Genomic DNA, 17,104 nt, shown 5'->3' with positions numbered 1-17,104 from the left:
GTTAATTCTAGAACTGGACTATCCAAAACGAATAAATTACTGGGGTTTATTGGAAACAATCACTCTCTCTTCTTTTGCAAAGAGGGCACCTATACTGTGACGCCATTAAGAGATGGTGAATGAGTAAAAAGACGTTACAGGACATGTACAATACCTTCGTTCTCTTCTGCGTCCTGCGGATGCGAGAAGCCAGCTGGATGGTGGACAGGGTCTCTTGAAGGTGTGCCAGTGAGTCATCCACCTGAGCAATCACTGTGGTATGGCAATTCACATGACCCAAGGCCTCTCGAAGAAGCATAGTCAACTTACTGCCCCTATGCAGAGGCAGTGCAAATGTCCAGACATTAATCAAAGGATGCATCAGTCATTTTGATCTCCAAGCAGACTATCAATTTCCAACAATTTAGTGTAGTTGTTATTGTAGTCCCTTTGTTTTATGCCACTATGAAATGGGTTTACAGGCTAGTATCTTACTATTTTTATTTTTTTAAAGTTGCAAAACCAACAGCAAGAATTAACTTCAACTTAGTATCAAAATATTACCACAGTTTACTCTACACCAATGAGTGCCATACATATTTATTTCATATTTTGGAGGTACTTACTTGATGGGGGTGGTTTTATGTCCACTTAGTAGAGATAAGACAATGGGGCCCAGTTCAGAATATGGAGGTTTATTCTTGCTCATACCCCTTATACCACTACACACATCTATCATGGTCAACTTTGTGGGCCCACGTGAACCTATGCATTGAAGTCGGAGAACAAAGAAAAGTGTAAATGCAAAAAGCTTAACATGTTTTCAAATATGCAAATAAAGAACACATGAATTATATAAAGATATATATGAAACAGCATTAAATTAGCACTGAATTTAGGGTTAACTGTGGCAAATAATTCATGGGGAAACACCAAATTCACTAGGGACAGGCCACCCTGGTAAGTGAATAATTCATTACAACCTTTGCCAATGGTGCTGCTCTCTGTACGAGGGGGTTGGACGTGGAGGGTGAAGAACATTATGGAGCTGTGAGACAGATATGTAATGAAGTCATTGTGCCGACGTGCTGCGATGGCCGCGTCCAGGAGGGAAGCAGCCCTCTCTGCAGTGGGGGCCTTCACTCGGTTGTGGTTACGTAGCTGGAGGAAGGGGACACGATAGTCATAACATTTCAGGTAGAATCTCTTCATATAATACTTAAGGAGAGACACCAATATAGATATTAACTAAAACGTATCACCATGAAACGTACCCAGTTGATTACTTACATTACAACTATTATTTATTGTATTATAAGTTTGTTTAAATATGCAAATAAGGCATTATTATTATTATTATTATTATTATTGTTTCCTTTTGTTGACATTTTAGAGTCAAAGTTTTTTACAGAAGGATTAGTTTTTTATCACTCCATAAATCAGAAAATAGTCAATAGCCATATAGAAAATAATTTTCTACATATTTTTTAGGAATAAAATGTTCTATAAATCAGAATGAATGGTATATGAACAAAACCCTCTAAAGAAATCCTTTGGAATATAGAAAAGAAAAAAACTGGAAAGTTTAGTGTATGTAAGTGCCGGCTCAGAGTGAGAAAAAAACTGATTTTGAGAAACGGCCTTTAAAGATTTATATCGGAAAATGTCCTACCTTTTGAAGACACTACAGGTGAATAGGGCAAGGAAATAGCTAATAAATATCACCATTATTACTTACATTAGGACACATATTTTTTGCATTGGTTTGCATTGATTGCATTGCAAATTTTCTGAAACATTATGTTTAAGTGTGTAATAAGGCATTATGCTTACTTTTGGTGAATTTAGGTGAAATCTAAAATAAACACCTAAAAGTGTATTTTGAATGTTTTATTTTCCACTAGTCTGAAAGAAGACATGTTATGGAAGCAATATAGATCAAAATCTCAAAATTGACCAGAGCAGAAAAAAACATATTTTTGCCTGTAGTGTCTCCCCTTAAATGAAAAACATCTGTCATTTGAGAATATTTTGGAATGACAGCTCCATTCATAGTACGTTTCATTTTCCTATTCAATGAAGAAATAGAGAGAAATGCACAACTACACTGGTGAGGTCCTGGCTTGCAGAAATGCCAGGGCAAAGATAGCTGCACAATCATAATGCAATTAGATATAATCTTTTATGCAATCTAATAGGCTTCACTGACTACCAGTATAATCTCCTCACATACAGTGTAGACCATTATCTACATTGACTATCTAAATAAACATTAACATTAATCCTACCATATCTAGAGGACAATGTCTAAGACCAAACAACCAAGACATCTAGAGCAGTATCTGTGATAACACTGACACCTCCTTCTGAAAATGAATGAGCAATACATTTGCTTAGTGGACAATGAAAATACCCGAGCAGGTTTCTTTGTAATAATGGTTCAACAATAACAACAAAAGTTAGTAAAATAACACTTGTCTATGAATTATTGAACCTTTGATACAATGCCAGAGAAGTAGAGCCAAGAAATTGTTACTTGTCAGCAATAAAATATATAGCCTTGGCTCTCTGGTTTCCAGATTTGGAACCATCTTTTATCTGTTTCCAAAGATTGATTAGACTGTACATAATCATACCAACAACAATAACACATTTTTAAAAATTCTAATTTGATGTTATGGTTAAATACACCAACAATTTTGGTCAATGTACCCTTGTGTGCTTGCTCTTAACAGGAACAACAGACAGACCGGGAGAGACACAGCAGAGGCAGCAGTTCATTTAACAAGCCTGCTTTATCCAAAAAAAAGCCCTTTATTTCTTTTACCTGTATCCCATAGATGGGGTCCTCCTGGAGTCTCATATGGGCTTTTGGGCTGTCCTGGACATTCCCTAATGAGGGGACGACTTCCCCCAGCAGATCCCTCATGGTGTCCTCCTCTCCGCAGCAGAGCTCTATGGCTGACACTGATACAGTCAGATCGGTCCAGGTCTTCTCCCTTCGACGCTCAATGGCGCTGTACAGCCAGGAGATGGCACAGGGGACCAGCCCGACTTTCTGGATGCTTTCACCGCTCCCCACCATGCTGGACCAGGAGCCTAAGGCAGATGACAAAGCATACCGATGTATGCATGCTACATACAGACACACATACATATAGTACATATACATGCACAACATGCTGGCCTTTAAACACACAGGCGCCCCATCATACAATATACACTCTGAGAACAACCATCTTTACATGATTTATGTTACAAATCCATGGTTAACTCAGGCTGTCAGGTAGGGGGCAAAAAATATTAAAAAAGGGCCCCATTTGCACGCCGGGGGACACCAGCATGCAGACAGCAAGAGAAAGACAATCAATCCTCTACCAGTAGTTCAGTTATGCTTTATGTGTAATATTGGTAATGACAATATATTTCTTCGGTTTGAAGAAAATCAAACCTCCAAATATTTGTGTGTGTCTGTTTTTTCACTTGTTTCCAGGGTTGGGGCACCATAAAGAAATTACGCTTCGGACACCCAAATAGCCAGCAGAGGCCCTGTATGGACACACTTGCATACAGGTTCACAGACATACAGCTCCAGGCAAACATTCATGCTAAAGTAAAGTGGGCTAGTGGAGGTGAACTAGCTTACACAAATCACAATATAAAATACATAAACTCCATAAAGATGGAGCAGATTCACAGAAACACCCCAAAACACTTCCTCGTGGACTGATGCCATACTGTATCTCCAAGTGCACAGTTGCCCCACATTAGTTTTGAGCTATATGGGCCTGTTTTACCATTCTTGTCTTATCCAAACTCTAATTGAATGAGGATAAGAGAATTGGTTTACTCCAATTAAAGGCCAAGCTGGCTGCCGTTATTCAGAGAGAATAGTATTCTGTAGTGGAGATTGATATCCCCAGGCTGTGGGCCACATGTAGTTTGTATTGGCCAACTAATTCAATCAGATTTACAGAGAGTGGCGTCATGTGAAAAAGCAGCTCCAAGGAGACCCTGTCCTTACCCTGTGTGTGTGTGTGTGTGTGTGTGTGTGTGTGTGTGTGTGTGTGTGTGTGTGTGTGTGTGTGTGTGTGTGTGTGTGTGTGTGTGCAAATCTATTAAACCCCTTCACGGACACTAAGTGCAGGGTTCCATCTCTCTAATAGCAACGTATTACAGTCCATTTTGTTTACAGTCCCCTCTGAGCACAATGCTACAGCAGTCTTTTTGTGCAATATGCTGAAATGCCTATCAGGCTTTTGAAAAAGCATGTGTGTTGTATAATTTATGAATAGGCTTTTATAACAGGTGAAAGATGAATGACTGCTTTTCTGTCAAAAAAAAAGAAGTGGAAATGTGTATTGATAAGAGGACGGAGAGAGAGAACGTAAAAAGGGAATTTAAGTGATAAAGAAAGAGTGAATGATAGCAGGAGTGGGACAGAGGAGCAGAAGGAGGGGGGCGCGGGGGAGCACAGATAAAAGCATTGCACTCTCATCTTGAGATTTTAACCCGTGGCCCCTCACAGCGACCGATTACTCACCCACATCAGCACATCCCAAACCCAGAACACATCCATCGCTGCCACTGAGCACACAGCGGATGACATCAGCCAAGACGCCCGCACACACCTCGGCCTGGTCAGGGAGAACAAAGGACGACGAGCATATAATGATTCACTTCTGTACTGAGATGGTACATCCAATGAAATGAAAGAAGCACACTAATTCAGTAGATTCCCTTGGGCCTAGATACTGTAAGCAGAGCTTGAATAGAATTGATGGACAGTGTAATTGTGGTGGCTGTCCAGGCCCTATCAGTTTTCAGGTCATCAGACAGAGAGAGAAAACCAACCGTGGTGTGTAATGTACAGATGGGAAAACATACATTGAATATTTGAGAAGACACAGAATGTGCCAGACGAATGTTGGATGAAGAACCAAACCTGGCTTGAGTCTTGAGGATAGGCAGCGTCAAAGTTGAAGGTCTTCAGCTGGTTTTTGCCATCCCTGCCTAGTGTCATTGTAGCCTGTGGTTGGCCTTTGCTGACTGGATCCATTATGGTCACTCTTCTCTTGGACTGGTCAATACGGAGAACAGGTGGTTGGCCCTCTGACAGCGTTGGGCTCACCCTCAACGAGACCTTGACCTGTTCACCATAGGAGATGGTGACGTGTTGAAAATGACATTATGTTATGAACTGTTAAACACTTTGATGGGGTGAACATGTGGGGTAAACATAATCTGTCTGTGGTTCTATCACCTTGGCCCAGTCTGAAATATCTACACAACAGATGGATTTTCAAGAAATTTGGTACACACGTTCATGGTTTCCAGAGGATGAATTGTACTATCTTTGCTAGACCCTTAGCCTTTTCGCCTTCATCAGGTAAAACTAAAACTATTTTTTCAATAGCCGTCTTTGGTTTATAACCAAATACTTACAAAACTAATGGCATTATATCAAACTCAGCTGTACTGTGTGTTTAGTGCTAAGTAGCATATGTTAGCGTGGTAAAATACCACGCTAACATGGCTAACGTGGTTGTAGGCTAAAACCTCAGCGTGTTTGCATTATCAATGTGAGCCTGCTAACACTAGCATTTACCTCAAAGCACCACTGTGCCTAAGTCCAGCCTCACAGAGCTGCTAGCATGGCTGTAGACTCTTGAAAATGTGTTGTTTTAATTTAGGTGTACCGACACTTGAATGCTGTAAGCCTAAGAGCACCCATGTATTATATAAAGAAAAATAAGTTGACAATGTCCAGTCTAACCAGGCTAATACTATCCTGCTACTAGCTTTCTACTAGCATACTAGTGCACCCAGCTAATGCTAAGTTAGCTAGTGAGCAGCGACAGGCTGAAAGAATAAACGCTTGAGTGTACACTAGTATTTCACTTACCCCTGTATACAAACTGTATACATATAGGGGGCTAAACATTTTTAAACTACTCTGAGACACCATGAGAAGAAGATTCCATTATTTATGAAATACAAGGAGTGACGTGGTGCCCTGCTGTTACAGAGCAACATGTAGCTATGTAAGTGATTTCAGAAGAAGCCTGTGAGATGCATGCATGCATGTAAGTTTACATTTTTTAAATAAATACCAACAGCAAACGTATGGGGGAAAAAGTACGAGTTTCAAAACAGCAAGGTTAAAAAATACCTTTATATCAAATTCAGGCAGCCACACAATCTTATAATTGGCTGTGCAAAACTTCCTGTTACGCTGTCAGCTGCAATGCATTCTTTTTACTTTTGAAATGTTTGTGTTTACCAAAACAGGGTTTTAACTCAGAAGCCTGACATCAAATGCAGCTGTGAGAGAGAGAGAGAGAGAGAGAGAAGTAACAGTGAGACTTTAGCTCTGAGCCCCTGCTGCTCTGCCATGGGAGGCTAAGATGCTATTTTATGCAACGAAGGTTGCAAGAAACCTCGGTTGGAAAGGGAAGCCTTGGCAGAACAAACTAAATGTCAAAAAGGATTAGGTCTGAGCATTGGGACGGCGAGCTAAAGATAGTGTTTCTGCTGAATGTTTCCCACTGACATCACTTGACTTAAATTGTACCCTTACAAATACCTTTTGTTTTTACAATAAACACTTGAAATGATGAAGGCACTTGCCACCAACAAGGCAGTATGTAATGTAAAGCATACTTTGGTATTTCCCTTTCACCTCCTTACTTAATAAGATTTTATTAAATTAGTTTTAAGTAAGTCACAGAGTATTGACTACTGTAACGATGTCTTTACAGGACTCCCTAAAAATTGATTAGACGTTTAGCTGCAGCTGGTTTAAAACTTTTGGTTTATAAAGAACTGCATGGTTTACCTCTGATCTTCTTCTACATTATGAACCATCCAGACCTCTCAGGTGGTCTGGTACATGTCTGCTTTCTGTCTCTTGAGTCAAAACTAAACGTGGAGAAACAGCTTTCACTTTTTATGCACCATAGAACAAACCTTGAGTCTGCTGCAACTCTCACTTCTTAAGACGTTTCTGTTCGCCACTGCCTTTTATTAAATCAAATAATTATTCAAGCCTTAAACTGCACTGTTACTTTTATGCTTTTTAATTTTGTCTCTTTAAAGACTGTTTTTAATTGTATTTGTATGTCTTGTTGCTAATTATGTGCTATATAGGCTGAATACACTTTGCCTTGCCTTACCCTTTAACATGTCTGGCAATCTGTTCTCTTGTTTCATAGCCATTTATAGAAATACAAAAATGAGCTGCATGTTGTTTTATGTTCACAGATATTTAAAAAAAAAAAAAAAAACATTTTTTCTTTAGGTTGCATTAGACAGCCAGGTCATCCAGTTAGTGCAGAAACCACTTACAACTGCATAGCTATATATGAAAACCCTCCCGCTATATTTCCGCATGTCATGACATTAATTCCTTAATGCAGTTCTCTACAGCAAGCCTTCAGATTTAGAGGCTTTAAGGTCTTAAATTAAGTTAGATCCTGACTCTGACAGCCATTTAACAAGGCTCATAGGTCTGCAGGAAGACAAGGCAACATTTACCTCACGAAAGATTATAAGCTCTATTAAGGTTGATAAACCAATTATAAAATTATTCTTAATCAGGATTCAGGTCTGCAAGATTGTGAATAGCCCTGTGTGCCATGACACCCAGTCGAATGCGGTTTTCTTGAAATTGTCCAGGACTGAATTACACCACGATGACATCATCCGTCACTGATATTTTGAATATCTGACAGCCATGTTCCATCTGCCACATGATTATTTCCCAGTGTCTGTAAAGGATTTTTGTTTCCTCCTCTCTCTCCAAATCATAATTGTAATACCTATTGCAAGAAGTGGCTCCCTAAGCCTATTGAACATGTGTCAAACTGTATTTATGAGGGTTCAATTATTCAAGAGACCCATTTTACAAGCGGAGAAAATCCCCCTTCGCTCTCACACACTTGTAAATATATTCTGGCACGCAGAAGCACAGAGAGCTGAGTGCTTGGGCAGGTGTGGCTGGTGGTCGGGTCTATCTGAGCCCTTATCTGTAACTCTAGACTCAACCCAAGAGTCCGTCTATCTGAGACAAGGGGAGCGCAGGCAGCCATATTGATCCCCCCAGTTTCTCCCAGAGGAGGTGAGTGGAAGGGAGGGGAGGAACAAGATGGAGACATTAGCACCACATTACAGTGTAAGAAGGCGTGATATAGGATCTCCTCCAAATTGACTGTGATCTCTTTACTCTGCAACAGGGGTGGTAAAAACACTTCCAAGATGGTGGTTGTGGGTGAGGATTCACCACCAGTCCAGACCTATTTTAAGTATTTACACAGTATCTTCATCAAGTCAGTGCCATTGTCTTCTGGTACTGCATGTACACTTGTCTCAAGAAGACACTTCAAGTAAGATGACTGTTGGGAACTTTCTTATATGTTCTATTTTTTTCTATTTGGATGTGGAATGTGTGTGTATACTGTAAAGCACACATTAGATAATGCATGATGTCTGTCTCTTTACAACACACATTAGCAAAAAACAAGCTGTGTGCTGCTTCCGTTATTGAGCATATGGTGTGTTTTTCCCCTTTAAACTGTCCTGCACTGATGTATGTGATGTGCTGCAAAAAGCTGTTTAGAGTTCAAATGCATTGAACTTTGAACCCAAGCTGCACTGGCCTTCATGAGTGCACATTTAGTGTCTCTCTGTTGTGCCCCGCTGGCTAGCTAAAAGCCGTCGCTCGCCGTCCTGAGGCATAGCGTCTACCCTCCGGCTCCACCTCAGGTCAAAACGATTAGCTCTGTCAGCACTGTGGCCATTTTTGCACTGTTGAGCTGTTAGCACTGTTAGCTTCTAGCCAGCCATCTCCATGTTGAGAGCAGTGTGGAGGCAATGTACATGTTCTGAATTTTGTATTGAGCACCTTCAAAGAAAGAAGATTTATGAATAAGTGTTTCTGAACTTTGTTATAGTAAATCATCATTTAGTATTGGGTGAAATGTTTGCCTTCGGTTTTAGGTGTTTTTTATAGAAACAGTGTTTGAGTCATAGTCTTAGGGATGTAGTGATAGTTAACAATTTGACAATTAGTTATTATTATAAGAATTACAAATACTGACAAGTAAAATCTTCACTGTAATACTGATAATTGGACGTGAATATGAGTGCTTAAATGTATTTCTACAATTACTCATTCATCCAATTTTAATTAGAATAATAGTAGTTGTGAAGAATTGCTGTAATTATTACAAATTGCACCCAAACCAAAGTGCTCCTACAGTAAATCTACTGGAATTTGGAGCCCAGCGGTCTACCTTGGCAACACTGGGTGAGTCTCTGGTTCTAGTGGCAGCTTGGAGCAGGCAGGAGGGGACGGGTGGTGGGTTTTTCTGGATCAACTCCCTGAAGCAGGTGGAGAAATGAGCAGGAGCTGGATCAGAGGCCTGGCCTTTTTTCCTCGATGTCAGGTTGAGCTTCTCTGCAGCCCTACAGGGAAGAATGAACGCCATGTCATACCACTAAATCTAAAGGGTGTAACCAGTGCAGACATGCTGGGAATACAACACATTTTACACCCAACAGGTGCTGTTCTGATATATATACTGTATATATATATATATGTGTATAACCTATATTTACCTGGCTAAAAGGGACATAGCAGCAGTGTTGGCGATGGTCACCACTCTGGATATGTGAGGGATCTTTGAGCTCGTCTGTACTGTTCCGGCGTCACCACGGACCGGTGCAGCATCATCTGCAGCCTGCTGGAGGGAGAGAGCTCGTTATAAAAATCAAACTCAGTAATTGCACTCCTGCACCCACTCCAAAAGGGGCTATTATCACAGGAATTACTCTGGGGACGTTAATTGTGGGGCGTGTCTGTCTAGGGCATCTAGGCCGAGAGCGCAGTAGGTTAAACAGGAACCATTAGTCATATTACGGCTCTGGTTAGCTGCACTTACAGCACGAGGAATAGTTTGTGATGGCTCTAGTGACTGCTGTCTTGAATTTAAAACATGACTCGAAAGAGGAGCAGTCAACATCGCTGCCTCTGACTCACACACACACACACATCCACAGTCAAGCAGCTTCATGTAAAGCATCACTTACGCAGCTGTAGCTCCAAGGCGTGCATTTTGTACACCGTGTATATGCAACATGACCTATTCAACATGCGTTTGCTGCTGCTCAACATGAAGTCACCGGGACTCGTCGCAGGCCGCAGGCCCAACATGTTTGTATTGCAGCGCTCTCATATAGCGCTCTCAAGCTCCAAGTCTCATCAATGTCAGAGCCTTTTTCTGGGGCAAGATAACAATGTCAGCTCAGTTTTTTCTCTAGTAATGATGTTCAACCATAAACTGCCAATTAGAGCCGTGGAAGAACTGCAGGAGTAGTTGGTTTGGAAGGAGACTGGGTGGAGAATAAAGACAGGGCTAAGTGAATTAATGAAGCCATAGTTGATGTGGATAATGTATAGATACTCCCCCGCCCCTCCTTTGGTCTTCTTGTTGACTCATACAATCTGTCATAACCTTTTTTTATCTTCGCTTACTCTTTCCATCTGCTCTGATTTCTCTCTGTATTTGTAGTCCTTCATTATCTCTTGTTTTCTCCTCTCCCGCCCATCTCTCCAGTCCTTTCAATCTATCGTTCCTTTCCTTCCTCCCATCTTAAAACACTGAATTTCCTTTTCTCTTCTTCTGCAATCCGTTTTTCTTCCTCGCTCCTTTTTTTGTCTTATCTCTCCTTACTCTTCGTCCTCCACTTTCACTCGTCTCATATTATTCCACCTCATGAACCTGTATTGATCTGCTCTCATAGCGGGCGCGCCTCGCTAATTGCAGTCTGGCTAAGCTCACTACAGTTTCATTTGAGTAAGATGTTGCATTGTTATTGTCCAATTTCATAAGACAAGTCGATTAAGAAGAAGAGGTTTATTACAATATTACTCTCAAGGCTTTTTCAGTCCAATTGTTCACCCCAACCCCCTTCAGTTACTGTTGCTATGTCCAGCTTCACAGAGCACAGAATAATAGTGGTGGCAGCTTTGCAACTTAAAGTTCTTAGTACTTTTTAAAACAATGCATGCTTGATTTCAGACAAAAGTAGAAGTACAAAAGCAGTCTATTTTGCTGGTTGTCGCCAGCAGATTTTATCACCTAGCTAATTAAGCTAATGCTAGCTCCATTCACCTTCGGCTAACATAGGCTGCTTACATTAGGTTAAGCTGCTTGGACAAAGAAGACCGAGGTTAGGCTTATCGTTTAGTGCCCGTTTTTTTACTTTTCAAGAGGAAAAACTTTTAAGACGAGGACTAACATTAACTGATGTGTTTTTGAACGTAACGCTATCACAGATAACAGGTTTGGCTGAGGATGGAATATAGCCTAAACTTCCTAAAATCCCATAAAGAGCAGAAAAGGCCCGCTTATGTTAGCCTACACTCTGATAGCATCCAGGACCAGCTCCCACACATGAGCTATCGTTAACAGATTTATTTAGCCTGTAACTCCACAAAATATTTTGGAATGAAACTCGCCTCGTCCTTGTAAGCAATGCTAGGTTAGGTTAGTACAGTAGGAAACCTAGCTAGCCAGACATGCTATTGTCTGGAGCTTATGTTAGAGCAGATAAACACATTGTATAATCAAGTCTTTGCACTTTTGCTCTTGTGTTTTAAAAAATTACAACATTTTATATACAGAGTGTCGCTCTTACTACAACGCACCGCCCCATCATGTGCGTAATTACGGTTGCTAAGCTATAATTGGATGATTGCTCTTCCGGGAAGGTGTTTGGGAAATGGTCAATTGTGATGTCTGTGAAGATTCTGTCAACCAGGTCACATGATATCTACAAGTAGTACTCAAAGGTTGGATGCTTATATTTTCCTGTAGTCCGTATGGATCAGGAGGAAAACTAAAGAAAAATATAAAAAGTTGAACCAACATGTAAAAAATCCTCTCAAACACTCTCACTCACCTTGTTCAGGTTTATGACATTGGGGACTTGGGGGAGGGCAGGCTCAATCTGGTGCGGCTTCCATCACAGTAATGCATATTTCACCAGCCACCCTGTTAAATATGACCATCCCCTATTGATCACAAGTGCTTTTTGACTGGCTGGCTTTTATGACTGGGGTAAATCATGACCCAATTCCATTCCATTAGCAAAAGTACTTTTAAACAACGACCATGAGAACTAAATAGGCTCCGATTAGGCACTATGAATCATTGCTTTGCTGACATGTGCACCCGTGAAGACGTACTTTACCCATATAGCTCATTAAAAGGGGAATGCACACTATAGGGATGTGTTATGTGTGATTTAGTGGTGAGAGAAGGCTTTTAGGGGTACCTTATGGTAAGGGTACATGGTGACACCATCAGCGCTGGATGCAGATTTAGAAGCGACCAGCTGCTGCTGCTGCTCTACCCAGCGGCCCATATCGGGGTTGGGCAGCTTGGGCCCCCTCCGTCTGAGGGTTTGAGGGGTCCTCTGAGGCGTCCTCGGGCTTCTTGGGCTGTGCGGACTGTGGGTGCGACTGTGTGGATGATGCACAGCCGTGGCAGCTTCCCATGGAGCCCTGTCTCCATGCTTTGTCTCACTTTGGCCCAGCAGTGTACCAGCGCTAAAGCTGGGTTCAAAGGGAGGCTTAGCTAATGGCTGACCCCTGCTCAGAGCCAAATGGACGGCCTCTTGTTTGAGCTGGTTCAGGGTCACGCCGCAGGCCCCACACTCGCCCTGCTCCCTCTCTCGGTCCCTGGACTCGGTGGTGGACCGACTATGGACGCGAAGGTTGTCGAGAAGAAACACAGACAGGTCACTAGAGTCCTGCAAAAAAAAAAAAAAAAAAAGTTGCAGAAATATTTTAACATTTACAAATTGCAGTTAAACTTGGCAGTGAATGCTTTGAAGTACTCACTAAGGTAACTTGAAGTAGCCTGTAATTGTATTGTCACAGAAGAGACTAAGATAATGAGATCAGAGATTCAGCACAAGCTTCTGGTGAAAACATAATAACAAAGCTAATTTGCCTTGTTTGATTTCTGGCTTGAGGATTACATGACTGATCACTGTGCATATGGAAATGAAGTCGTGGGAGGGCACTGCAAGGAATGTTAGCACTTTGCAAAGTAATCAAGCAGTCAGTAGTATTGATTAATACTCCTGTAATCATTAAAAGTAGTTAGCAAAAACTTACTTACTTAGAGTGAACACAAATGTAATGACTCTGCTGTGAACCACCAATTCAGGGAGAACAACATGTCCCCAGGCAGAATTTTTTTTTGTGTTTTTTTAACTTTAAAGCATGTAAACATGCAACAAAATACGTGAACCTGACAATGAGCATGATATGTCCCCTTTAAAGTCCCCAAGCATTGACTCTAACAAAATGAACATGAAACCATCATCTTGCTTTTCATCCCAACAAAGACACTCTGGTGTCACATCCTGTTCAGTCTGCCCTTGACACCCACCAATATCTAACACACTCCCTCCTTCTTCATCCCATCCCTCAGCACATTGCTAGTGATTCATATTCCCCAAGACGAGTACTGTAAGAGCTCTCAATTATTATGTAAAACAAAGTCACTAAAATTCCAAAAGTACTAAAGCATTAAATCTATGTCTCCAGAAATCTCCATATCCAGGGTTAATTAAATCACATATAATATCGTCTTTATTCTACACCAAATTGGCAAACTAAGCTAATTCTACCACCTGCAAATTTCTGTTTCAGGTTTGGGCGTCTTGCATTACTCATATATAAATGATGACAGATATATAAAGGACTAAATGTACTCTTGTAGCCAGATGGGCGACTGTACTTTCCATCTCAGCCAGATTGCAAGCCCATCTAAAAAGATGACATTACAGAGACAAGATGCTTTTGAATAATCATGCTCGGATCAATAAACCTGCAAGGAGCTCGCTGGCTTATCAGATTTCTTTGTTCTGACCATGTCTACGGCCACAAGATACCGTCACTCTCCTGCTCTGCTCTGTGGTCTCTCTCCAAAACACATGACGCTATAGCTGTGCCCCATCCCACTTAGGAGGACAAAAATAAAGAGTCCTCCCTCAATGGAGCGGACTGTGGAGATGACACAGGGATGTCGAGATGAAATATTCATGCCCATTTGGAACCACTCACGCAGGAATGGCACTGGTTTACTTTGTCGATTGGAGTGTGTTTGATGGATGTTCGTGGTGACAGATGTACAGATGGATGCAGAAATGTGCACTCCTCTCAGGGGCAGCGCTGTCGAGACTGATGGGCCCACATGGACATTAAAACACGTTCTAATTGACTTCAACATACAGCACTACAGAAAATGTGTTAGAAGTGGCAGCTTTATTTTAAAAGTCTACATGTGTTTGATTTTGTGAGGGTTGCGACTTGTGATTATTTTCAGTATTGATTTGATTTGATTTTTGTTTTTGTTTTCTCAAGAAATCAGTTAATCTTTTAGTCTGCAAAACAAAAGACGTTTGCCTTTCCCAGAGCCCAAGCTGACATATTCATATTGGTTGTTTGTCTAACCAACACTCCACACCCTAATTATGAACAATTCACTGTCATAGCAGACAGTGCTAGAAAACCAGAAAATATTCACAGTCAAGACGCTGGGACCACTTAGACTTAGATGTTTGATCGATCAAAAATTGCTGCTGATTCATTTTCCGTCAAACAACAAATTGATTAATCGACTCATCAATAAGCTCTAGATATTATAATATTATTTTATATTGAAGACTATATTATATCCAATATTATTGAATTAAATTACATTATATTATATTGTATGTGTTCTGCTCTATCACAGTTCATTTGTTGAAAATATGAGGGATAAAATAAAGGCATCCTTATGAATACGTTTATTTGGGGTGATTAAATATGACCTTATTACTCCATCAGTTGCATAAAGAACATCCGGTAGTGGACTCATTCTACATTTTGTCAACTATTACCCTGTACTACCACCTGCTGAAAAGTCCTGGGATGTGTTTACTTGCATCAGCCTGCATTTTGTCCATATGCCAACATTTCCTCATTAGAATTCCTATCAAGCTAAAAGTGAGCAGACTGATCTTAAGTGCATTCCTGCTCCGCCACATCCCTGAGCAGCTCCATCAGAGCACCGTGGTAAACTGACCTTGCAGGAGAAGTGATGGTGAACAGCCAGGCTCAGAGCTTGCTTCTTCAAGGCAACAAGGGTCGCGGAGCACTTCTCGCAGCACGCAACTTTCCTGTCGGACCTCCCAAAGCCCGGATTCGCGGACATAGCGCCTCTGCATATAGTCCCACTACCAGAGGACATGGTGCTCCTGACGCGGTCTCCGACGGCTCCAGGGAGGGACTTGTATGACGGGACAGCGTCCGCTCTCTGGCACATATTCCGATGTGGGTCGCCTCTGGACCCTCCGGCACCCTCAGGAGTGGGACGCTCCTTGGGCTGACGGTCACTCTCGGTGATACTTGCAGAAAAGCCGACGGGCTCACAGTGATGCTGCACTTGTGAGCTCTGAGAGATAAATCATCAGAAGAAGGCTGTACGTGGGCTTTGGTAGCGAGAAATAAGATGTCAAGTCGATGTGGATAACTGTTACCACACCCAAATCTTTGGGAGTTGTTTTGTCTTAAAGTGTTATTGTTATATGAAACTCTGTAAAGACCATACAATGATTTTACAAATACCACATCCTGTTCATAATGAGTAAATCTGACTTACCCAGTGTGCTCCTCTCACCGAGGCAGGGCATCTCTCTCCTCTTCTAGTCAGAGATGACATGACAACTTGTTAATATTTAAAAAGATATCCGAACAAAGGCAGGGCGCGCTTTTCATTTCTTTTCACCAAAGCTCCGTGGACAAAAAGCAAACATATTTCACTCATAGTATTGGCATACATGAAGAAAAACAAAATATGACAAACTAAGAGGCTGGAGACGCTGTCCTCAGAGGAGGAGTGGTGACCAGTGGCACAGTGGAGAAGAAGTGAGCGCACTGAGGAAACGCTTCATGAATTCACTTGGTTATTTATGATAACCTCCTCAGGGAGGCAGTAAAGAGCAAGCGTTCACAGAATCAGTCAAAAGAAACTTTTTTAAATGCAATTCACTCAATTTCAAAATGAAATGCTCTCTCCTACACAAGTTCCTCGTACTGTGAACCCTCTTGCAGCACAATAGTGAAAGAAAACTGTTTGCATGGACGTGGAGACACGCGCTCACTGTGACACTGTTCCCATGATACATCACTGTAAGGTACATTTTACTTTATGATGACAATATATCCGTTATAATATATCCGTCTCAGTGGTTTGAAGAGACGACATCGCATCACACCAATAGAAGTGTATAGAAGTACACTTTGTAGTAATAGTAAGTAAAAAGAGAAGATAGTTGTGGTATAAGGCTTTTTTTTAAATAACTTTATTGAATTATGCAGAACAATGTCAAATAGAATTAAGGCAGAGGCAGTTAAAAAAAATTGATTAAAGGGATACTACAGCAATTTAGTATCGTGTCTCGATTATGTTGGGGGAGTCGCAAGAGACAGGTTAAAAACAAAACGGTCAAAATTGATGCAGCGGAGGCCGAGATCTCCTCACTTTTAGAGCTACGCTCTTAAAACGTAGGGGAGCCTACATTTATACATCTGATGATATCGTCACAATTACACAACAGTTTTGACAAAATGGTGAATGGTGTGCCCCTTTAAATTAATAATGTTTTGTTTTTTTAAGCATTGACAAAACAACAAATCATCATGGTGTCTTTATGCAGTGACAGTTTTTTTTGTTTGTTATATTTTTGTATCAACATTTTTCACATTGCCTGAAAAAAACGTCTTCAAATTACACATTTGATTCGTGATTTGATCTTTTGGTATTTTCGAAATAGACACGAAGTTTTAAACGGTCCTCAACTATTCTGTCATCACGTTTGAGCAGATAAAATAAAACCACATATTCAGATAAATCAATTAAAAGTTATACTATGGCCGATTAAAGTGAACCTCCTTTACCTGATGGGCTTAGTGGCGGATGATAGCCACCCTATATCGTAACAGTATTGAATGTTAAAATAGCGAACATACTGGAAAGTTGAATGAATTCATGAGTTTCACTCCATG

The 17,104-nt window shown here is 41.0% G+C and overlaps 1 protein-coding gene across 5 annotated transcripts in view; it reads right to left on the bottom strand.

The window, feature by feature from the left end:
- Positions 1–15,942, bottom strand: part of LOC137871093 (kinesin-like protein KIF26B) — a 28,272-nt gene extending 12,330 nt beyond the window's left edge. For 3 of the 5 annotated variants that reach the window (XM_068708689.1, XM_068708691.1, XM_068708692.1), the window contains exons 1-11: positions 15,699–15,942; positions 15,123–15,491; positions 12,319–12,795; positions 9,598–9,722; positions 9,273–9,444; positions 4,925–5,128; positions 4,523–4,616; positions 2,807–3,078; positions 963–1,140; positions 606–744; positions 155–314 (exon numbers count right to left, since the gene is read on the bottom strand). In XM_068708689.1, the coding sequence (XP_068564790.1) occupies positions 155–314; positions 606–744; positions 963–1,140; positions 2,807–3,078; positions 4,523–4,616; positions 4,925–5,128; positions 9,273–9,444; positions 9,598–9,722; positions 12,319–12,795; positions 15,123–15,491; positions 15,699–15,758 (2,250 nt within the window). In that variant the 5' untranslated portion in view covers positions 15,759–15,942. The remainder of the gene's footprint in view (positions 1–154; positions 315–605; positions 745–962; positions 1,141–2,806; positions 3,079–4,522; positions 4,617–4,924; positions 5,129–9,272; positions 9,445–9,597; positions 9,723–12,318; positions 12,796–15,122; positions 15,492–15,698) is intronic. The other 2 variants (XM_068708690.1, XM_068708693.1) reach the window with 1 other exon arrangement.
- Positions 15,943–17,104: the final 1,162 nt, after the last annotated feature.

The sequence above is a fragment of the Cebidichthys violaceus genome, unplaced genomic scaffold (assembly GCF_023349555.1).
Source record: "Cebidichthys violaceus isolate CVI_PGR_0920_01 unplaced genomic scaffold, fCebVio1.0.p SCAF_14, whole genome shotgun sequence".
NCBI lineage: Eukaryota > Metazoa > Chordata > Actinopteri > Perciformes > Stichaeidae > Cebidichthys > Cebidichthys violaceus.
Note: the sequence above shows the minus strand (reverse complement) of the source record. Positions and strands in the feature narration are given on the sequence as shown.